General features: G+C 47.1%; 1 protein-coding gene across 1 annotated transcript in view; it reads right to left on the reverse strand.

Annotated features, from left to right (window-relative positions):
* LOC127656184 (zinc finger protein 804B) overlaps nucleotides 1-16,755 on the reverse strand; it is a 227,102-nt gene extending 210,347 nt beyond the window's left edge. The window contains exon 1 of the mRNA XM_052144375.1: nucleotides 16,236-16,755. Within this exon, the coding sequence (XP_052000335.1) occupies nucleotides 16,236-16,349 (114 nt within the window). The 5' untranslated portion in view covers nucleotides 16,350-16,755. The remainder of the gene's footprint in view (nucleotides 1-16,235) is intronic.
* Between the last annotated feature and the right edge of the window lie 574 nt (nucleotides 16,756-17,329).

The raw sequence follows: 17,329 nt of genomic DNA on the forward strand, positions 1-17,329 counted from the left end.
TTTCTAGTGTCCCCATAATTCAAATCACTTAAAAAACATACTAAACAATGTTTTTTGAAAATATAAAAATGCAGAAAGTTTTTTGTGAGGGATAGGGTTAGGGAATAGAATCTATAATACATACAGTACAGTATAAAAATAATTATGTCTATGGAGAGTCCTCATAAGGATAGCCGCACCAACATGTGTGTGTGTGTGTGTGTGCGTGTGTGCGTGCGTGCGTGTGTGTGTGCTTTTATTTGTATTCTTCTGCACAGTATACCAAAAGGAGGTAATGATTCATTAGCCTTCCTCTGTGATTAGAGTTTCCCGACCATGTTAACATAAGGACCCCAACACAAAGAGTTTCAGGCAGGCAAACTCAGAGGACGGCTGTGGCCAGGACTGGGGCTGAATATTAAACGCTGTCTGCTACAATCCATTAGCACAGCCACAGAGCTAACCCTCCTCAAAAAAAGAGCTGAGGTAAGTACAGCAGTATCCACTGATTACCACAACTCCCGCAATCATTAGTGAGCCACTTACAGCATACACACACACACACACACACAGAGAGAGAGAGAGAGAGAGAGACTAGAAGAAATAAAGAAGCCTATACAAATTACATCACAAACATTCAAAACACAACTCATTACCAAGCACACACCTGATGCCTACTGCTGCCAATTGCAATCTCTGCAGGTAGGACTGTTTCCAGAGGCTGACATATTTCTTATATTATACATGTAGCACTGAGCAGCAAAATCCCAGTATCTAATCCTAACTGAGATATCAAAGCCAGTATACTGATCAAATATACAGGGACATGCTGATTTTCATACACTCACACTGTTACATCACACTATATATATATATATACAGTCAGGTCCATAAATATTGGGACATCAACACAATTCTTCTGGCCTGCCTAAACAAAAATTGAACTGTTGGGCTATAATTACCATCGTTATGTTTGGAGAGAAAAGGGTGAGGCTTGCAAGCCGAAGATCACTATCCCAATCGTGAAGCATGAGGGAGGCAGCATCATGTTGTGGGGGTGCATTGCTGCAGGACAGACTAGTGAACTTCACAAAATAGATAGATATTATGAAGAAGGAAAATTATGTGGATATATTGACGCAACATCTCAAGACATCAGCCAGGAAGTTAAAGCTTGGTTGCATACCTCCAAAGTTGTGGCAAAATGGCTTAAGGACAACAAAGTCAAGGTCCATCAGAAAGCCCTGACCTCAATCTAATAGAAAGTTTGTGGGCAGAACTGAAAAAGCTTGTGCAAGCAAAGGAGACCTACAAACCTGACTCATGGTGGATATCTAAATGGAATGGGCCAAAATACCAGCAACGTATTGTGAGAAGCTTGTGGAAGGCTACCCAAAAATGTTGACCCAAGTTAAACAATTTAAAAGGCAATGCTAACAAATACTAACAAAGTGTATGTAAACTTCTTACCCACTAGGAATGTGATGAAAGAAATAAAAACTGAAATATGTAATTCTCTCAACTATTATTCTGACATTTCACATTCTTAAAATGAAGTAGTGATCTTAACTGACCTAAGACAGGCAAATATTTTCTACGATTAAATGTCAGGACTTGTGAAAAACTGAGATTAAATGTTTTTGGCTAAGGTGAATGTAAACGACTTCAACCATATATATTGTGTATACACTCATTGAGCACTTTATTAGGAACCTGTAGACAGCTGACAGAAAGGCTATGGTAACACAGATCACCCCTCAGTACAATTGTAGTGAGCCGAATAGCATCTCAGAATGCACAACATGTCTGGTTTTTTTTTTTGGGGGGGGGTAAAGTGTGTAAATAAAGTTTGCATCACAACTAACAGTTTTCCTGACAACCCTTAACTATAAATCACACACAATTGCATTATATATGTTGATTGGCAGAAGAGTTAAAAAATGATATGCATGAAACTGGAAGCAAGTGTTGTTATTTTACGACAAAAGAATCCATTACCACATAGCAGTTCAAATTCTTTGTTAACTAAGAAGACATTAGGGTAGTCGATGGTTTCAATATAGCCATAGGACTATACCATAGGGTTCATGACCATAGGGTTCATGAATGAGACTAAAATTCACCTGGTAGGATAGGACTAAACATATTTGTAAAAAGGTTAGATAAAAAGAATAGCTCAGACAAACATTTTAATTCTGTAATGATTTACTCACCGTAATGCCACTCCAAATATATATGACTCTTTCTTCTGTGGAACACAGAATCTTTTAAAAAGTCTTAACAGGGTGTATTTGTCATATAACGACTAGTGAATTGTGTCTCTGGTATCAGTCAACCTTGAAAAGAAAAAAAAAAGAAACCATAAAGCACATTAAAAAGTAATCAATACAACTCACACACTTATTCCAAGTCTTGTAAACCATTACAATCATGTTCATGAACAGAATAATTGTGTTATTCACTCCCAAATCATAACATTAATAAAGCGCTATGATCAAATATATGGCAGATATGTGTATAACGTCAAATGTCTAGGTTAAGGATGTAACCTCCGTTCCCTGATGGAGGGAACGAGACGTTGTGTCGGAGAAGCGACACTAGGGGTCTCTCTTGAGTGCCGTATATTCCTCTGATCTATGAAAAAAGGCCAATGAGAAGTTGGCAGATAGTATTTGCATACCCCGAGTTCATTCAGGATTTTTCTGAGGAGCCGGAAATGGTCCAGCCACTACAGTGGCTCAGCTCAGCGACGTGGCCGGGAGGACACAACGTCTCATTCCCTCCATCAAGGAACGGAGGTTACATCGGGAACGGAGTTTACATCAGTAACCTAGACGTTCCCTGTCTGTCGCTCTCTCGATGTTGTGTCGGAGAAGCGACACTAGGGGTCCAATTTAAATCCCGCCATGCGCTGAGCCATGTACGTGTTCTGCTGACACAGGAGCGGGCAGGTATTTTACGTGCTCAGGCGACCAGCTGTGTCAGACTGCATGTACCCTTCCCCAATTCCACAAAAAATTCATCGGAATACTTCTGGTTACCCTAGACAGGGGACAAGGCAACGTCCGGGTTGAGGCGGAGCAGGGTGTTCCTTAGGGGGTCCGTGAGACGGGGGGCATCTGCTTCCTGCAGGGTGCTGGACGCTGGGGCTGAGAGCTGGGCCTGGGTTGAGGCGGAGCAGGGTGTTCCTTAACCGCAGGAGGACGCACTCGGTGAGCAGCCGGGCGTGGCCCTTGGCAGCAGGGGCAAGAGCTGCCTCTGCGACTTTCGTGAAGATGCGAGGGGACAGAGACGTGCCGAAGGGGAGGACTTTGTACTGGTACGCCTGGCCGTCGAACGCGAACCGTAGAAATGGTTGGTGTCGAGGCAGAATTGAGACGTGAAAGTACGCGTCCTTCAGGTCTACAGCTGTGAACCAATCTAGATGCCGGATGCAGGTCAAGATGTGTTTCTGCATGAGCATTTTGAACGGGAGTTTGAGCAGAGCCCGGTTGAAAACTCGCAAGTCCAAGATCGGTCGTAAGCCGCCGCCTTTCTTGGGTACAATGAAGTAAGGGCTGTAGAAACCCTTCTTCATTTCGGTTGGAGGGACAGGCTCTATCTCGTCTTTGAGTAAAAGTGTAGCGATTTCCGCGCAGGGATTTGGCATGTTCGCCGTGTACTGCGGTAGAGCGGACGCCCGCGAAGTGGGGCGGGGGCCTGGCAAACTGAATTGCATAACCGAGTCGGATGGTTCAGGCCAGCCAACGAGATGGGTTGGGAAGTGAAAGCCACGCATCCAGACTCCGTGCTAGGGGCACCAAAGGGACGAGTATTTTTGACATACCTGGCGGGGCTTCGCTGCGGGGCGGAGCAAGTAAAACGGTGTCGGGAGGCAAGGGTGCATCCCAAGGCTATGGTGCTGAGAAAAGACTCAAAGCACTTACCTTGCTCCGCACACCCGGCAGGGGACGGGTTGGTGAATGAGGAGGAGGTCCAGTAGCGGCGTCCTCTGGACTCGTCAGAACCGGCCGTCCAGGGAACAGTCGTGGGGCTGAGGGCGGGGAGTCTGTGTCCAGTGTGCCGGGACTGTTGAACTGTGGCGGCAGAGTGCCATGAGAACGGCATTTGTGGGCCAGGTGACCCAGAGACAAAGGAAATAGCTCTATTAATGAGAATTTGGGTGCCGCAGCCTCGTATGGGGCGGCGGCAAATTAAATGAATTCAACAAAAGATTCTCCTCCTGGTCCTCCACCAGGGGACGGAGTGGTCTTACCAGCTTACTGCAAATACTATCTGCCAACTTCTCATTGGCCTTTTTTCATAGATCATAGGCATATTCGTTGCTCAAGAGAGACCCCTAGTGTCGCTTCTCCGACACATCGTCGAGAAAGCGACAGACGGGGAACCCTAGACTTTAAATTTTTCACTTTTTCTTTTCTGAAAGAAAGTCAGACTTGCTTGGAGCTACATAAGGGTTACTATCAATGACAGAATTGTCATTCTTGGGTTAAATATTCCTTTAATATGGACTGAAGATCTTTACAGGCAGGGAGTAAAGCACAATAGCGAGTGAGACCCTGTTAATTTTAGTCACGATCTGGCTTAAAAATCTTCTGTTACAATATAATAAGATTGCTGCAATGTTTTAGTCCTAATTAAAGCGTTTTACAGCTCCGCATAAATTGTGCATTTGTCCCACACTCATGCAGAACTATCAACATATGCTGCTTCAGTGGCATGCTTTTTTTTTTTATGCAGTGGGAGATGGCAGTTTGGAATGCAAACCGTGTCCCTACTGCAACTCAACATCAAACATCCACACAGCATCCTAGGCGGGATGAGAGGGAATAACCCAGATACTGAATGAGTTCTGCATAGTATCTGTTGGAGCCTTTCATGTTGAGCAGAGAAGGATCCCTATAAGACAAGCACGATGGTGCTGGGTGAACCACGGGGCATACAAACATGTGTTGACTGTTTTAGCGGAAAGATAATCCTAAATAAGTACTCTGGGACACCTTACTGCTACTCATTCCAGTTCAATTAGTTAATCAGGACATTCTATAGCAGTTGTTCTCAAATGGTTTTACTTACAGGAAACCCAAACTCTTAAAAGATCCTTAAAAAACATTGAAATGAATTACTATTAATATATTATTGAAAAAACAATTATAATAATAATTAAAATAATAGTAAACTTTGCAGCCAATAATTCACCCCAGACTTGTGGTTGGCACAAACTTCTAGGTTACGGATGTAACCTCCGTTCCCTGATGGAGGGAACGAGACGTTGTGTCTTCCCGGCCACGTCGCTGAGCCGAACCTCTGTTGTGGCCAGAACCATTTCCGGCTCCTCAGAAAAATCCTGAATGAACTCTAGTATTTGCCTCGCCTTTATACCCGTATGTCCGGGGGCGGGGTATGCAAATACTGACTGCCAACTTCTCATTGGCCTTTTTTCAATGGATCAGAGGCATATTCGGCGCTCAAGAGAGACCCCTAGTGTCGCTTCTCCGACACAACGTCTCGTTCCCTCCATCAGGGAACGGAGGTTACATCCGTAACCTAGACGTTCCCCGTCTGTCGCTCTCTCCACGTTGTGTCGGAGAAGCGACACTAGGGGTCCAATTTAAATCTGCCATGCGCTGAGCTGTGTACGTGTTCTGCTGACACAGGAGCGGGCAGGTATTTGTTACGTGCCAAACGACCAGCTGTGCTAGGGCATGTACCCTTCCCCAATGCCCCGGAAAAGTCGTCGGGATCCTTCTGGTTACCCTAGGCAGGGGAACAAGGCGACGCTTGCCAACCTGGGAACGGGCCAAGCCTGGCTGGGCCACTTTTCTCTCTATGTTTCTTGCATAGAGCAATAGACAGCCAGGGCCCTTACATGCACTGAGGGAAGGGGGTCTTACCCAATTTCCCATACTTTCAGGGAGGGGAAAGACCCAGGGAGACCACCCCTACCCAACTGGGGAGGTATGGTGGTGAATACGTCACATGTGTTTTTAGGCGACACGTGGAAGTGGCGCGGTGGCAGATCCAGCCTCAGCGAGGGTGGAGTTGCTACACACGGCGACCGGGGGGCAGCCGAAACTTTACCCAAGGAAAACGCGGGTCTGCTCATAAGGGGACCGTATCGCGGAAAATACACACAGGGGGAGTCCGCGTAGGAGTCCCTACTCTGTGGAGCACCTATTCCAGTACAGGGTAGATCTGAGTACCTGCAGTGGATTGGGTCGGCAAGTTCCTCCGCCGAACTGCGGACCCATGAGGGCTAGGGAGGAATCGACCAGGGATTCGCGTTGAGTGGAGTCTCCTGGGAAAAAAGATGCACTGTTTTACCTCAAGCAAAGGAAAGGGCGTATATGCAAGCGATTCACCCGGCCAGCCCATCAGCGTGTTACCGAGTTCTACTGGCTCGGACCTGAGAAAACATGGGATGAAACTGACTCAATCCTGAGATTGTAGTATCTCGCAAAGGTGTTGGGTGTCGCCCAACCCGCTGCTCTACAAATGTCTGCCAGGGAGGTACCCTTGGCCAGTGCCCATGAGGACGCAACACTCCTTGTCGAGTGAACTCGGACCTGCAAGGAGGGGGCACGGCCTGGGTGTGATAAGCCAATGAAATGGCATCTACAACCCAGTGGGAAAGCCTCTGTTTGGAGACAGCGATTCCTTTCTGCTGTCCCCCAAAGCATACAAAGAGCTGCTCAGAGCATCTAAAGCTCTGCGTGCGGTCCAGGTAGGTACGCAAAGCACATACCGGACACAGCAACGAAGGGGCTGGGTCTGCCTCCTCCCGGGGCAGCGCTTGCAGGTTCACTACCTGGTCTCTGAAGGGCGTGGTAGGAACCTTGGGCACATAGCCCGATCGCGGTCTTAGGATCACATGAGTGTCTGCCGGACCGAAGTGTCGCTGACAGAGAACACTTGCAGGTCCCCGACCCTCTTGATGGAGGCGAGCGCGATCAGCAGGGCAGTCTTAAGAGAGAGGGCCCTGAGTCCAACTGATTCTAGCAGTTCAAAGGGAGGTCTCTGGAGGCCCGCGAGGACTACCGAGAGGTCCCAGGAGGGGAACAGGCTTGGCCGGGAGGGATTTAACCTCCGGGCGCCTCTTAGGAACCTGATGATTAAGTCGTGCTTACCAAGGGACTTGCCGTCTACTGCGTTGTGGTGAGCCGCGATAGCAGCGACATACACCTTTAGGGTGGAAGGGGACAGCCTCCCCTCCAGCCTCTCTTGCAGGAATAAGAGCACCGACCTAACTGCGCACCTCTGTGGGTCTTCCGCCCTGGAAGAACACCAACCTGCGAACAAGCGCCACTTCTGGGCGTAAAGCTGCCTGGTAGAAGGGGCTCTGGCTTGGTTGATCGTGTCTACGACGGTAGGTGGTAGACCAGCTAGATCTTCCGCGTCCCGTCCAGGGACCAGACGTGGAGTTTCCAAAGGTCTGGATGTGGATGCCAGAGCGTGCCCTACCCCTGAGAAAGAAGGTCCTTCCTCAGGGGGATTCGCCAGGGAGGGGCTGTCGCGAGGAGCACGAGGTCCAAGAACCAGGCCCGGTTGGGCCAGTAGAGAGCCACTAATGTGACTTGTTCCTCGTCCTCCCTGACCTTGCACAGCACATGTGCAAGAAGGCTCACTGGGGGAAATGCATACTTGCGTAGCCCCACGGGCCAGCTGTGCGCCAGCGCATCTGTCCCAAGGGGAGCCTCTGTTCGGCCGTACCAGAGCGGGCAGTGGGAGGTCTCTCGGGAGGCAAGCAGGTCTACCTGGGCTCTGCCGAACCGTTCCCAAATCAGCTGGACCGACTGGGGGTGGAGCCTCCACTCTCTGCTGGGTAAGCTTTGTCGTGACAGTGCATCTGCTACCACATTGAGCTTGCCGGGAATGTGAGTGGCACGCAGTGACCTGAGTCGCTGCTGGCTCCAAAGGACATGTGGCGAGAGCGTACGCCGCCATGGCGATTTATGTACGCTACTGCAGTGGTGCTGTCTGACCTGATTAGGACGTGTTTGTCTCGAATTAACGGGAGAAACCGCCGCAGGGCAAAGAAAACAGTCAACAACTCTAGGCAATTGATATGCCAGCGCAGCGGGGCCCCTCTCCAATGGCCCGCGGCTGCGTGCCCTTTGCACACGGCGCCCCAACCCAATCTGGAGGCGTCGGTACTGACCAGGACGCGTCGGGACACCTGCTGCAGGGGCACTCCTGCCTGTAGAAAGCAGAGGTCTGTCCAGGGTTTTAGTGTTTTTCGGCAGGCAGGGGTGATTGTCACACAGTGCGTGCCGTGGCGCCATACTCGTCTCGGGACTCGAGTCTGAAGCCAGTGCTGAATCGGTCTCATATGCATCAACCCCAGCGGCGTGGTCGTGGCGGAGGATGCTATATGCCCCAGGAGCCTCTGGAAGAGTTTTAGAGGGACCGTAGTGCCTGGCCTGAATTTGGCGAGGCATTTCAGCACCGACTGCGCACGCTCTTTGGTGAGACATGCGGACATTGAGACTGAGTCTAACTCCATGCCGAGAAAGGAGATGCTCTGGACCGGGGAGAGCTTGCTCTTTTCTCGGTTGACCTGAAGCCCCAAGCGGCTGAGATGCCTGAGCACCTGGTCTCTGTGAGCGCATAGTAACTATTGGGAGTGGTCTAGTATGAGCCAGTCGTCGAGGTAATTGAGTATGCAAATGCCGGCTTCTCGGAGCGGGGCAAGAGCTGCCTCTGCGACTTTCGTGAAGACGCGAGGGGACAGAGACATGCCGCAGGGGAGGACTTTGTACTGAAATGCCTGGCCGTCGAACGCGAACCGTAGAAAGGGTCGATGTCGCGGCAAAATTGAGACGTGGAAGTACGCGTCCTTCAGGTCTACCACTGCGAACCAATCTAGGTGCTGGACGCTTGTCAAGATACACTTGTGCATGAGCATTTTGAACGGGAGTTTGAGCAGCGCTCGATTGAAAACTCACAGGTCCAAGATTGGTCGTAAGCTGCCGCCTTTCTTGGGTACAATGAAGTAAGGGCTGTAGAAACCCTTCTTCATTTTGGTTGGAGGGACAGGCTCTATCGCGTCTTTGAGTAAGAGAGTAGCGATCTCCGCACGCAGGAATTTGGCATGTTGGCCGTGCACTGCGGTAAAGCGGACGCCTGTGAAGGGGGGCGGGGGCCTGGCAAACTGAATTGCGTAACCGAGTCAGATGGTCCGGGCCAGCCAGCGAGACGGGTTGAGAAGTGAAAGCCACGCATCCAATCTCCGTGCTAGGGGCATCAAAGGGACGGTTATTTTTGACGTACCCGGAGGGGCTTCGCAGCGGGGTGGAGCAGGTAGTACGCTGTCAGGAGGCGCGGACGCATCCCGAGGCTCTGGACATCTGGCAGGGGGCGGGTTGGTGACTGAGGAGGAGGTCCTGTAGTGGCATTCTCTGGACTCATCAGAACCGGCCGGCCGGGGAACAGTTGTGGGGCTGAAGGCTGGCCTGGGGCCGCGTCCAGCGTGCCGGGACTGTTGAGATCTGGGGGCAGAGTGCCGTGAGAACGGCATTTGCGGGCCAGATGACCCAGAGGCAAAGGAAATAGCGGGTACCGCTGCCCCGGTTAAGGGGAGCGGCAAAAGAAAAGTTAAAGGAAAATTCTCCTCCCCGCCTCCACTGGGGGATGGAGTGGTCTTACCATCTCCGGAGCTAACGTCTTGGGCTCTGGGTCGTCCGTCTCAGGAGCGCCTGGGAGATTTCCGGGTCCTCGAGGGGGTCCGTGAGACGGGGTGTCTGCTTCCTGCGGAGCGTTCGACGCGTGGGCTGAGAGCTGGGCCCAGATTGAGGCGGAGCAGCTTGTCGTTTCCTCGCAGGGGGACGCCCTCGGCGAGCAGACGGGGCAGGGCCCGGGGCGGCAGGTTTGCGGCGGGGCAGGATATGTGATATCGCCTCTGTCTGTTTCTTCACCGCGGAGAACTGCTGGGTGAAGTCCTCGACAGTGTCGCGAAAAGACCAAACTGGGAGACTGGGGCGTCGAGAAAGCGAAGCTTGTCAGTCTCACGCATCTCGACCAGGTTCAGCCATAGGTGTCGTTCCTGGACCACGAGGGTGGCCATCGCCTGCCCGAGTGACTGCGCTGTGACCTTCGTGGCTCTGAGGGCGAGGTGGGTCGCTGAGCGCAGTTCCTGCAGCACGTCGGGATCAGGGCTACCCACGTGCAGTTCTTTGAGCGCCTTGGCCTGGTGGACTTGCGTGCAGGGTGGAAGCGGCAGTTCCGGCGGCGCTGTAGGCCTCCGCTGTCAGCGAGGATGTTGTCCTACAGGCCTTGGAAGGGAGTACAGGGCGACTGCGGCAGGGTTTCCGGGGCATAGATGGAGCGCAACAGCCCTATCCACCGGGGGGATCGGCGTGTTCCCGTGGGCCGCTCCGCCATTGAGGATAGCGAGGGCGGATGAGCGTGTGGCTTTGTGATGTCGTGTGGTGAACGGTGCCCTCCACAGAGACGTCAGCTCATCGTGCACTTCCGGGAAAAACGGGACCGGGGGGCACGGCTGTGAGCGGCGTCGGGACCCCAGGAACCAGTCATCCAACCGCGATGACTGTGGGGAGGACGGGGGATTCCAGTCCAAGCCCACGCTGGCGGCGGCCCGGGAAAGCATGTCGGACATCTGAGCGTCAGCCTCGGCTTGGGCATGCTGGCCTGAAGGCGGCAGCCCAAGGGAGTCATCTGCATCAGACACCGCGCTCTCCAATGCAGCGGCGAGCTCATCCACCTCTAGCTCTAGAGGATAGGTAAGCTGGCTGTGAGACGAGCTGCTGTTGCCTCGAGCACGGACGGGAGTCAACGAGCGTGCCGGGGGACGGGTGGTCCGAGGAGGGGTACCCGACGGAGCCGCACCCGCTGCCATCCCCGAATCGCTTCCAGCGCCACTCGCACCGTCCTCAATCCCGTGGGAAGAAGGAGCAATGCGAGGTGCAGCTGGAGTGGCTTGCTTACGGTTGTAAGCGAGCCGCGACCGCAACGTTGTCATGGTCATGTTCTCGCAGTGAGAACATGAACCATCCACAAACGCAGCCTCGGTGTGATCGCTGCCCAGACACACGAGACAACGCCTGTGGCCGTCTGAAGCGGAGAGCACTCTACCGCATCCAGGAACTACACAGGGGCGGCAATATTGAAGAAGAATCGCCGCTGTAATGCGCCCTCAATCCAACAGCATGCAGTAGCGTCAGAGGAATACAGGAACGGGTGTGTTTCACTGCGAACAGCATGCACAACCATCGGCTACGAAGAAAATTTCTGAATGAACTCTAGTATTTGCCTCGCCTTTATACCCGTATGTCCGGGGGCGGGGTATGCAAATACTGACTGCCAACTTCTCATTGGCCTTTTTTCAATGGATCAGAGGCATATTCGGCACTCAAGAGAGACCCCTAGTGTCGCTTCTCCGACACAACGTGGAGAGAGCGACAGACGGGGAACCATCATCTTCTTTGCAAGTGAACACATATTTAGTGTATTATGGGTTGGGTTTTTTATCTTATTTAGACTCGTTCATGACTTTCGAGGATGAGTGCATGTCATGTAACCTGTTTATGTTGGCATCCGCCTGCTTTGTGTAGTTTCCAAGTGCACTAAAATACTGTAGAGTTTGTTTGGACAAAAAGCCTTTGGCATCATGGTAATCAGTGTTAAAACTCCTCAGTGTTAAACGTTGTAAAGCCTCTTTTGCGATCCTAACTATATTGTTATATGGTTAGATAATTTGCATAAAACATTGTTTTTTTTCCTTGCTGTCCACCCATTTTTGGGTTGGACCCACCAATTGAGAACCACTGCTCTTCAGTTTATACAATAACTGTGAATATTTTTGTAAGGTTGAGTTTTGACTCAAGGCTATGCCAAAGGATCCTAAGGAAGACACAGCTGTTTTTGTTGCTCAAATCATTTTCATAAGTACTGTTGACACAAAATCACCCATTAAGCACATACCTAGAGTCTTTAGTGACCAGGGTCCTGATTCCACCCCCTGTACCTAATCCATTTTTAGAGTTGTGCCCACACCTCTTTAGTATTCCTCAATCTCTCTCTTATGAAAGTTTAACACAAACAATGCCAAAATTGCAATAAAGTTTTTATTTTTATAATGGCTTAAGTACAAAATGTTTATATGGTCACTAAAACACCTTGATATGTAAGAATGTCTTTTTCTTTTCTTTTTTGTTTTTCTTTTTTTGCAATTCCATGAATAATATTTTTATTATGATTTAATTTCTATATAAGACACTGCTATTTAATGGAGAAACAACATGGAAGTAAATTGTAGAAAGTATAACACATAAACAGTATGATATGACTATTGTCTATTGGGTGTACTACTGAAATTATGTAAGTTAAGTGCATCTATTTAGACTCAATAAGTGCCTGAGAAAATACTTATGTGTAGCCTGTGTGTTATGTGTAGTTCAATATACAGTATGTGTTCGACAGCCAGTTGCATCTCATGAAATGTCAGCGTGAAAGTCAGATTTGTCCTGATTTATTGCATTATCTCTTTGATTATATATATATATATATATATATATATATATATATATATATATATATATATTCTATTGTTTTGTAATTGTCTTGAAAATATTTTGAAAATTTTACACTATCTGGGCATTTTGAAGATCCGTTTGTTATTGATATAACCTGAAATAGTGTTAGGTGAAATTCCCATGCATTTAAGGGTTAATGACACATGTATGCTGGTCTGGAGGAGAAAGAACACACATTAACCCATTTTAGACAAAAAAACAACTTTGCACCAGGTGAGGTGCCCTCTAGTGCTGAGCTGGATAAGTACTGGTGCCTGTAGTGCATGTGCTGGTATGTACAGGTGAAAATTTGTAGATGTGTGGCAAAGTGAGAGAAGGTAGGACATACAAGAAGTATGCTAAATCTCAGTACAACTAACCATATTTTCTTCTCCAGTCAGAACAAAGAACTTTCTGTATAATTCCAAATCGCTTCATTGTACCATATTGCTCTACACCATGATTTCATTGAATCTTTGGAGCTCTCTTTTTGCCTTAAATTCTATTACTAAAACAGCTATTTATTATTTCAAAGCAGCCGAGTCAGAATTGCCAGTTATAATACAAGCCATCCTTAAGGTGGCATATTCACCACATTATCAATATGAACATTATGAACAACAGGAACATGTCAAGGTGTCATTAAAGCTTAAATGATTTATTGCATATCTGACATTTTAACAGCACATCCCTAAAACATATGCAGAAGATTATTAATGAGGATGTGAAAGAAGACAATGGAGGCTGTCAATCAGAGCAGCTAAAAAAACAAGTATGTCATTTGCTTTTTGTGTGTATGTGTGTGTGTTTGTGTGTGTGTGTGTGTGTGTGTGTGTGTGTGTGTGTGTGTGTGTGTGTGTGTGTGTGTGTGTGTGTGTGTGTGTGTGTGTGTGAGCGTGTATTTATCACTTTGTGGGGACCAAATGTCCCCATAAGGATAGTAAAACCCGAAATTTTTGACCTTGTGGGGACATTTTGTCAGTCCCCATGAGGAAAACAGCTTATAAATCATACTAAATTATGTTTTTTGAAAATGTAAAAATGCAGAAAGTTTTCTGTGAGGGTTAGGTTTAGGGATAGGGTTAGGTTTAGGGGATAGAATATAAAGTTTGTACAGTATAAAAACCATTATGTCTATGGGAAGTCCCCATAAAACATGGAAACACAACATGTGTGTGTGTGTGTGTGTGTGTGTGTGTGTGTGTGTGTGTGTGTGTGTGTGTGTGTGTGTGTGTGTGTGTGTGCCTGTACGAGTGTGCGTTCTCCTCATGCTTTGAGTTAAAGTGAACATGGCACTCTGATTTAAGCTGGAGCAAATGCACCTTTCACAACAGCTGCTCTGAAATTACCCATCAAAATCATCAGCAGCCAGACCAGCTTTAATCCAATAAGCCTGCAATGTGTGTATGTCCTGTGGGGCTGGCCTAGCAGAAAATACACAAACATGCACATTCTCAGTCCCTCTTTCAAGTTACAAAGGTACAAGTTAAATTTGCATGCAGTATATTTAGGGTACGGTACATGACTTTGTTCACATTCAATCCTTTATCAGGATACATGAGGAGGGAGGGGTTTGTGATTGGAGTGTTGTCCGACCTGGGGTGGGGTGCGAGCGATACATCGTCTGACCGGGGGGTTACAGAAATACTCAAACCAGCCCGTCTGGCACCAACAATCATCCATGCGACTACTTAATCAGCCAATCGTGTGGCAGCAGTGCTGTGGGTAAAATTACGCAGATATGGGTCAGAAGCTTCAGTTAATGTTCACATCAACCATCAGAATGGGGAAAATTGTGCTCTCAGTGATAGCATGATTGTTGGTGCCAGATGGGCTGGTTTGAGTATTTCTGTTACTGCTGATCTCCTGGGATTTTCACACACAAAAGTCTATAGAATTTACTCAGAATGGTGACAAAAACAAAAAACATCCAGTGAGCAGCAGTTCTGTGGACGGAAATGCCCTGTTTGTGAGAGAAGACAACAGAGAATGGTCAGACTGGTTCAGACTGAAAATGTTTACTGTTGGCATTGCTTTGTCAGCATGAGGAGGACCTACACAATTTTAGGCAGGTGTTTTTAATGTTGTGGCTGATATATCAGCCCCAAATATCAGTAATAGGTCTCTTTGATTACTTATAATCGTTATTGTTATTGGCTTTGGAAAATAAAAACATATCGGTCGACCCTAACCACAAATTCTGTCAATTGAGCTTAGCATGTATTGAACCCGGAATATTACTTCAAAGGTGCACTCAGTAACTTTTGTTTTTGTGTCATCTTGAACTTACAATCAGGATTTTTTCCTCACCCTGCTGTGTCTCCTGTTTGCATCTGTTCCCCATACTAAGGGTCTGTTCAGTACAACCTCTAAACCTATCCTGTAATGATGCTAAGTCTCATTCCAGTCTGTCATGGATAAAGTCATATTCCTTGTATTTATTTTGCTCCGATTAAATTAATTGCTGGTAAGCTGTACAGTTCAGGTCCTATGGCAAAAACAAAAAAAAAAGTTTGAAAAGTTTAAATTCTTACAAGGTGCTGAATAAATTCATACAAGCACAGTATTACCTGTGGTAGTGGCCCTTTCTGTCTCCAAAATAATTACCCGCTCATGGGTGTTCAAACACCATATAAAAAGCTGTGGCAACCGAGAGGGGAATCCATACATTGTCTTACCCATACTGAAAAAAATCCTGCCTCATTTGGATTGGAATAGAGTTAAGTATTGTTAACATTTTACCTCAATCTGCAGGAGAATCCACATCCTCCATCATCATGTACATCACCAACATTAGTAGTTCTTGAGGTTAAAGTTTAACATGTTCAATACCTTAGTGGAGAGCACAATTGTCTGAACCACTGCTAAAGGCCAACAGAGCAGGGGAGTCAGGAGTATGCCGTTCTCAGCACAAACCCACAAACTTAACAAACTCATAAAGCTGTCAATTCAGAAATATGCATTTGCACTTTTGTGCACATTGCATGGCCTTTCAACATTAAACAAAATGCTTTCTTGTGGCATATCACATAGATCACTTTGATACTGTGATACTGGTAACACTTTACAATAAGGTTCCATTTGTTAACATCAGTTAATGCATTAGGTATCATGAACAAACAATAAACAATATATATTTTACAGCATTTATTAGTTTTTTCATGTTAGTTAATAAAAATACAATTGTTCATTGTTAGTTAATAGTGCATTAACTAATGTTAACTGATACAACTTTTGATTTAAAAAAACTGAATATATGTTGAAATTAACATTAACTAAGATTAACGAAAGCAGTAAAAGTATTGTTCGTTGTTATTTCATCAACTACTGTTAATGGAACCATATTGTAAAGTGGTTCCCTGATACTCAGTCACTTGATAGGTTGTCAAAATCTTAACCTCTGAGCAACAAACTTTCCTCTTCGTCTAAAAGCATTTTAGGCACTTTAGCTCAAATACTTAACTAAAGTATCACAGCAAATGGGCATTAAAAAGTCATCCTGAAGAGTCAAGCTTGTATATGTCTAGATGTGGCAGTCAAATAGGTTTAAATGACATACATTTGAACAATGAAACCACAAGGAAACAACAACAACACACGACTCAAAAGGATTCCACACAGCTGTTTTGTTTAAAAAGTGTAACAAACGTAGGACGAACATGCATGTTAAGCTCTAATTGCACATCGTAATTATACTTAATAAAAAAAATCGATTGATCACATTACCGGTGATTCGTCTCCGGTGTTTTTGCAGAGCGGACCCCGGAAAACTCCTTTGATGCTCCGGTAGTGTCCATTGCTGAGGTGCGTAGAGCTGATCACAAGGTAGTAGCACGCCATTTGGTCCAGTGTCACCCATGAGCGGGCTCCAGGGACGACGAGGTGAGCAAGTTACTTTGGAGATGATTTCTCGCAGTTACACCGATAGGACGTAGCCAGAGGACGGTGAGTTATAAAGCGCAGTTCTGGTCCACTCGTTTGTCATGCGTTTGTAGAGTAGTTACTGGGTGGCGTTATGAATTCCAATATTTTCCTCTTTAAGAAGACACAAGCACCCGCGTATCAGTCTGACAGCCAAGACGTCGTAAGTGTCACAGAGGACCGCTTATATGTTTAACATTTCTGTTGCTGCCCAATACAAAAACATATTATCATTAAAATACCCCCCAAAAAAGGCATGTCTATTGAGTGTTTCAGTGTTCATTCAGTAATCTGATACTTTCTGTCCGAAATTCTAAATCTGAGTAATGTTTCAGCCCGTCTGGGTTATTGTTTTCGTCAACCCAATTGATCGCGTGCCCTCCAGAATGTTGCTGAACTCACTTGATGTTCGAGTCGAATCGCAGATCCCTTCTCTTTTGCCTGCACCGACACCAACCGCGCTCTGCACTGAGTCAAAATGAGTGTAAACCAAATGAGTGTAAAGCAGAGGTTCCCTTCTTCTCTCTCTCTCTCGCGCGCGCGCGAGTGTGTGTGTGTGTGTGTGTGTGTGTGTGTGTGTGTGTGTGTGTGTGTGTGTGTGTGTGTGTGTGTGTGTGTGTGTGTGTGTGTGAGCGTGTATTTATCACTTTGTGGGGACCAAATGTCCTCATAAAGATAGTAAAACCCGACATTTTTGACTTTGTGGGGACATTTTGTCGATCCCCATGAGAAAAACGTCTTATAAATCATACTAAATTATGTTTTTTGAAAATGTAAAAATGCAGAAACGTTTCTGTGAGGGCTAGGTTTAAGGGTAGGGATAGGGTTAGGGGATAGAATATAAAGTTTGTACAGTATAAAAACCATTATATCCATGGAAATTCCCCATAAAACATGGA

Source organism: Xyrauchen texanus, chromosome 15 (assembly GCF_025860055.1).
Source record: "Xyrauchen texanus isolate HMW12.3.18 chromosome 15, RBS_HiC_50CHRs, whole genome shotgun sequence".
Classification (NCBI taxonomy): Eukaryota; Metazoa; Chordata; class Actinopteri; order Cypriniformes; family Catostomidae; genus Xyrauchen; species Xyrauchen texanus.